This window comes from Brachyistius frenatus, unplaced genomic scaffold, assembly GCF_029030835.1.
Source record: "Brachyistius frenatus isolate BFR_SWC_R1_liver_20210118 unplaced genomic scaffold, ASM2903083v1 Contig_707, whole genome shotgun sequence".
NCBI lineage: Eukaryota > Metazoa > Chordata > Actinopteri > Embiotocidae > Brachyistius > Brachyistius frenatus.
In genome coordinates this window covers 1-6,992 of record NW_027211306.1, presented here as the reverse complement: position 1 = coordinate 6,992, position 6,992 = coordinate 1, and the positions used below count along the sequence as shown (strand labels likewise).

At 42.6% G+C, this 6,992-nt stretch overlaps 1 protein-coding gene across 1 annotated transcript; it reads right to left on the bottom strand.

Moving 5' to 3' along the window:
- Window positions 1-2,385: 2,385 nt before the first annotated feature.
- LOC138615127 (sialic acid synthase-like) lies at window positions 2,386-6,908 on the bottom strand (the record flags this gene model as incomplete). The annotated part of the gene is made up of 5 exons (XM_069688750.1): window positions 2,386-4,397; window positions 4,558-4,824; window positions 5,995-6,149; window positions 6,498-6,597; window positions 6,693-6,908. Coding segments are annotated over 5 exons (948 nt in total), but the record flags the coding sequence as incomplete, so codon positions are not given.
- Window positions 6,909-6,992: the final 84 nt, after the last annotated feature.

The following is a 6,992-nucleotide window of genomic DNA, read 5'->3' as shown; positions in this document are numbered from 1 at the left end:
TTTTTCTGCTGATCCACCATAACATGAAGAACACTAATTCATTAGCACATTTAGAGATCAAATGGGCCAAAATATAAAGTTACAAATATTGCCAACTCAGGATCAGACTTTTTTTTTTTTTTTTTATAGATGTGATAGCAGCTCAACACTGAGACCATGGCAGAGCAGCAATGACTGCCTTTAAAAAAAATTTTTTATCAGATCCCCTCAATTCATATTAGAGAAGAAACTTTAAAGATGTGGGATAGAAGGAAATATTACACATAAGAACATGGTCTTTTTTTTCTTCTCCCTGTAAACTGCTAAGAGATTTTGAGCAATTTGGTATTTGGGTGTTGAGCAAAATCAGCAATTTTGCTAGTTTGAAAAAATATTATTCAACATGATTTGTATCTGCCTATTTTGGGGGAATTCCCTCAGTCCATATGAATGAACTGCTTTCAGCATATCTTGCAAAAACCTACTGTAATCACATGCATGAGTTTAAATATAAACAAAACAGAATTTCAAATATAAGAACGTGAATGTAATGTAAAAACATGCCCACACCTGGTTATAGTTGATCTTAATATATATTTCATTAAAGAAGTATTTTCAGTTGGACCACCAGAATTCTGAATCGAAATTTAACGAATGACAAAATAATGAATCATGGAAAAATGATTGACTTTTATGAGAGAAGTTTATGCTTTTTGAATGGATATCTATTGGAGCCGGAGTTTCTTTTGAAACCAGCCCCTGAACCAACCACCATCAAAGGACTTCTAAATCCACCGAATTTCGTGCATGTAGGTAAATATAGGCGTCGGGGCTGCAGTTTAGGGGGTGCTGGCGAGCCATTTGGCCACACCCGTGCGCGAAACCACTAAAATATGTCATTTGTTTGCTCGGAGAGACGCATGTACTGACTTTTATGAGTTTTTGAGCATGTTAAAGTTGCCAAAATGTCAGTAGTATAATTTCTATGCAGATATATAAAATCATCAGACAGGTCGTGTCCTCGTGTATTCGAACAGTCACATGTCATCGACGCCCACATGAGCACTGAATTATCCTTTTATATCTTTACATCGAGCTCGAAAACACGTCAGCAAGAGAGATATGAATCATTAACTTGAGATAAGCCGACCATCGGCCGACACTATCGACACCGGCACACTAACCAGGTGGAGGTGCAGATAATAAATATTTGTTTACCCACATTATTTACAAATATTCAACTCATTATTTGAACTAAATCAGGGCGTCAGTAGACCCAGGTGAGAAAGGCTGAAGGATTAAGGAAAATAGAAAAAAAAAAAAACAGCTCCATCTAGTGGTTCAAGTACAACATTGCATCTATTTGAAGTCTAAAAACGGAAAACTTCAATTTTTCTTTCCAGGACAAATTGTGTCATTGTGAAAATTTGTTGGAAGAGAGATGGATCAGACGGTGGGTCATGTGAAGGAGTTTAAGTATCTCGGGGTCTTGTTCACGAGTGAGGGCAGGATGGAGCAGGAGATTGACAGGCGGATTGGGGCAGCAGCAGCTGTCAAACAGGTGCTGCACCGGACCATTTTGGTAAAGAGGGAGCGGAGTCGTCTCAGGCTGGTCACGAGCTCTGGGTAGTGACCAAAAGAACAAGATCGCGGTTACAAGCGGCTGAAATGAGTTTCTACCGCAGGGTGGAACGGCACAGCCTTAGATAGCCGAGATAGGGTAAGGAGCTGGGACATCAGGAACTAGGGACCCCCCCCCGGGAAAATGTCGCTGCAGAGAGGGAAGTCCAGGCCAACTTGCTCGACCTGCTGCCAACCTCGACCCGATCCCGGATAAAGCGGAAGAAAATCAATGAATGGATGGATGTATAATTTGATTATTTCAGTTTATTAACAAAGATGATGTTGCAGAAGTGTAGTTTCTAACGAGAGTATTACTCATCTTATCATTTTTAATGTATTTTTGTTATTAATTGTGAAGCACTTTGTACCTGCAATTTTGAAAAGCATTATCTAAATCAATTTTAATTTTGGTTATTGTTATTTGCGGTTTGAATGATGAACCTAATCATGAAAAGGATAAAAGAATAATAATAAAACAATTTCCTGCACTCTGGAAAATGGTGTTTGTTGCCAGTAGGGGACGACAACTAACACTTAATTACAAAATGTAGAAACACGCATTCTCAGGTGAGTTATGGAGGTTTAAAGAGACTGTTTTCTGGTTTTAAAGCAGATTTATGGACGGTTGTGTAAAAACATGTTTCCGTGTTGTGACTTGACGGAGGTATGGCTTTAAAAAAAAAAAAAAAAAAGGAGTGTAATTTTTGGACACCGATTTTTCTCAAATCTGATATACCACATCAAAATAGCTGCAGATCTAAAATGAGATGCATTTACCCAGACTTATCAAACCATAACTACAGTATATTACAGTCATGACAGGGGTACTTCTATGCTTGTGGAGCACACACACTGTTGAACTGAGCAAAGGAAAAAAAAAAAAATCAACATTTGAGCGACATTTTATTTGGAGTCTTCCATCGTTTCAGAACATCACATATCTCAACGTGTTGACATTCATGCGAGTACTAAAGTCCATCATCTTGAAATCATAAGACAGGAGGAGTTGGCTTCATGACCAAAAACAAGATCAGTTGTGAAAGTGGGCATTTGGCTGGATACGCAAAGAGAAGGCACAATTCAGACACAAATCTGATGCAGACGGTACACTGTATGCACATTTGATTTGAGAGTTGAACCCAACAATTTTTCTTTCGGCTTGCTTTGCTTCTCTCCAAGAAGCTGTGCTAATAAAAGCCCCTCTGTTGCCAGTTGACACTCTTGACAGCTCAGTGAACTGGTACAAGAATATGAAGGACACTCAAACAATTCCTGATGCGCGCGAATGATGTGCAGGGAGCCGAAGGAAGCAACAACCTTCAGGAGTAAGATTTCAAGTGACGTTGTTTGATCAGCATCAGCACCTTTTGTGACCGCTGGTACCACGCGCACATTCATGATTTCACCATGGACCGGAAAGAGAGCGCACACCAAATTATCGGTCAAATTTTTTGGGGGTACAGAAAGAAGTCACGGGGAGTGAAATGTTGAGGGTGAGGAAGTTGCGCGTTGTCAACGCGCTTGTGAGCGGGCAAGTTGTCAAAGTGCCATCGCTCCACAGTTCTGGTGGTTTGCAGCGCACGTCATCCCTCCGACGCCTCAGACCACCACAGGAGAACTCTGCGTTCACAGTCTCACCGCGGGGGACGAATTCCCGGTGCACAACCATGGGAACGTTAATCCCAATCCCATCTGGTTGGGCCTTTTTCGGTCTTCGACGGTGACGGCAAACGCCCTTCAAAGCAGCCGTTTGTTTCATTGCTTGGACTTTCTAAAGAATTTCATGAGCCTTTATTGCCGATTTCCTGAGTCGGACATAAAATTGGATGTAAACTCTCTGCTCAAGTCCATGGTGACATTGACAATGCGCACATACCAGTGCTCACAAAAACATGTGTAACTCCGAATCTGATGTTGTTCAAGCAACGTAACTTGGAATACTTACTCGTGAAGGTTATATCTTCCCCCTCGCTCTGCGCACATCATCGTCGTGGAGGGCAAAAGGAGAAGTCTCACAACTTTTGGATTGCCCCAGTGACTGCTGGGTAATTAGACTCTGTGATCTCACTGTTGTGTGATGAGATGACCAAAAGCAGCTTCATCTCCACGTATTCCATATTCATTCAATCTCTCCAGTGCAGGCGGAAACTGCAGTGTGTTTAGTGAACAGCAACATCTGGATCTGCACTAATACTGACCGCAGCGCTGAGACTACGATCGAGCCTCTGGATTTGTCAAAGAGTCAGTTAACCGGAGAATTAGCGAATTATGTTAAGGCAACTTTTAGAAAAAAAAAAAAAAAATGGTTTGGCTAATGAGAACTGAAGGGGGGAATGAGTTAACAGCTTAAATGTTATCACAGCTCCTGTGCTCTATCAGACTCCAATGCACTCTCCAATTACAGAACAAAATACTGATCATCCATGATTTAAATGTCAGAAGTCTCAGCAGCACCGAGCAAAATTACCCCAACACTCCTCCTTGTCATCTTGACCTCCTCCCGAATTATCCCCAGAGGAATCCATTCAATGTCCTCTCAAATGAAGTGCCTTTTTCTTTACCGATTGCAAACCTCTCTTCCATTCTCAGCACTTGGCCTTCTTGCCGTAGCTGTCCACCACCTCAGGCGCGACGCTCTCGTCCTCCTCCACGTCCTCCGTCACCTTCTTACCGACCAGCTGGAAGATGTCCTCGGCTGCAACGCCCATCGGCTCGGCCACCTTTACCGTCAACATGTCCAGAATCAGGACGGTTCCTTTGGGGATCTTTACCTTGGCCACCACTGACTTACCCAGCTGGAGGAAAAAAAGAGAAGGATAACATTATTAATGCTCTCATGGCACATGGTTAGAAAACAATGAGGAAGAATAACAGCTCAAATGTTTTCTTGAGTCTATTTAACTAACTGTTGGGGGATTTTTATATATATTGTCTTGTGGCCAGATGTCAACTCACCTTGTCATGGCACGGCTTCTCGCAGGGTAACATCTGCTTGAGGCCGCTCCCCAGCGCCCTCTCCACCAGTCGGATGGAGCGGACCAGCTCGGTCAGTTCAGACGGCACCAGCGAGGCCGCGTGGTCGCTTCCTTTCCACGTCTTGTCCAAGGTTATGTGGCGCTCGATGACTTTCGCCCCCAGAGCCACGGCTGCCACAGAGATGTTGATTCCAGACTCGTGGCCAGAATATCCGATGGGAATATCTGGGAATTCCTTCTGGTATTCCTGCAGTCGATAAGTGGGTGACATAAGTGTTAAAAGTAAAAGGAACAGTTCAACATTTTAAGAGATACGCTCATTCAGTGGCTTTTTACCAGGACCTAAATATGTACGTGAAAAATTATGAATCAAACCTATCTAATGCTCATTTTCATTCCCAGAGAAACAGAAAGAGAAAATGAATAAATTAGAAAAAGCACTTGTCAGGCCTTAAAACTCACACATCTATAACTCCAGCTTGCACTTTTTCTTTTTGTAAAGCTTTGTTCATTTATTTATACGTCTTTCTGGTTAGTTGTTTTTTTTCCCCCCTCACTTTGTATAAATACTTGTTTTTTTTTCTCTTGCCCTCTATTTTTTGATTGTCATGCACCATTACTGAGCACTCAACCTGGTGCTGATTTTTAAACTGGACTTCCTGGTTCGTATTTCATCATCTGACAGATACCTGAATTAACCCACCATCACCAATCAGTGACTTCGGACCAAACAGTTCTATGGACTCCCTGCAGAGGAACTAAGCTCTGGAGAGCTGCTCTGAAAACTACATATCTTCATGGGCTTTGTTTTTTTCTGTTCGCATTCGTAGCGTCAATCAGAACGATGAAACAACGTAAACAAGCCGTCGGTCGACAATGAAAACGCTCTATTTGTCCGTGTTTTGGTCAACTTATCCATCGTCAGAGTGTAACCTGCAGTAGATGGAGGTCAGCAAGGGAAGCAGGCAGCTGTACTTGCACCGAAGTTAAACTATGTACTGCTGTGGACGGGGTCAGAAACATAACAGATTTTAACCACTTAAAAAAAAAAGAAGAAAAAAATAATCAATATCCGTTTAGGTGTGAATATTTTTTACTTCCAGCAGGGAACTACGCTGTTATACGGCTCTTTTCACGATGTTAGTTTGGAGTGTTAAATAGTCCCCCAAACGGAGAACTAAGAACTACGATGGTTCTCAGTTCCTGCACATACAAAAAAGAAGTACTTCCTCCAACGGTTCTTTGAACTATAAAAACGTTGCTCTGTAAGTATCTCATGTAGCCGCGTGCATTGTTTGACCACAGACTGTCTGGGTTAATGCCGTGAAATGAAGTGACGACTCTACTTGCTCTGAGACTCCATGAATCTACTGTGCAGCAGTGTTTTTATATCATAGTAATACTCTATTCCATTCACCATGATCACTCGGAGGTTGACGTCCTCAGCTTCCAGAGGGTAGGCGCTGGTACACTGCAGGATGGTGAAGTTTTGGTTGTGCTCCTTCACCGTCTTGTACACGTGACGCATCGTCTCCATGGACTGCATCCCGCTGGACACCACCATGGGACGTCCTGACACGCACGAGAAGGCAAAATTATGTCAAACACGGACAGAAAATTCCTTCTGTGCTCTCTGAGAGTCCCTGTCGTCCGTAATAACAAGGCAGACCAGAAAGGTTAAACCAGAACAACAGTCAAACTGATGTTGTTGATGATGCCGAAATCTTTTAGGCTGTGGTGAACTCTTATTCAAAACTTTGACATTTCCATGTGTATGTTGAATTATTGCGATGAAAGCACTCTTCTTTTTATAATAGGAACCTACAATGAGTGAGAAACCACAGAAAGAAGAACAACAACTTCCATGTATACTTTTTGCATTTCAGTGTCAAACGTTTGTCCAGTTACGCTGGCTCTCACCTTTCTTGGCAGTTTTCTCCAGGTAGGGGAAGTTGTTGGTGTCTCCAGAGCCCACTTTGAAGAAAGGCACATTGAGCTCATTGAGAAACTCCACCGCCATCTAAAAGACAGAAAAAGTTCCAGTTCAACTTCTCAGCCGATTAAACCCCACCCCCCCAAAAAAACAAACCTTGAACGAAAATGTGCCAGTCTTACCTCATCCATCCCAGAGGCAGTGAAGAAGATCCCCACCTCCTTGGCATATTTCTGCAGTTCCCTGTACTGCTCGTGGCTGAACTCCAGGTGGCGCTTGTGCTCGCCGTACGTTTTCCCCCAGGAGTGTTTGGAGGTGTACGGCCGCTCCAAAGCTCGCTTGTTGAATTTATACTCCAATTCACTCTTCTGGAACTTGGCACAATCTGCACCACAGTCCTGTGGGAGAATATAAGAAAAACAATATTTAAAGAATGGTCATGCTTTATTCTAGGCTTGTCATAGTTTACTTTAATGTCCTAC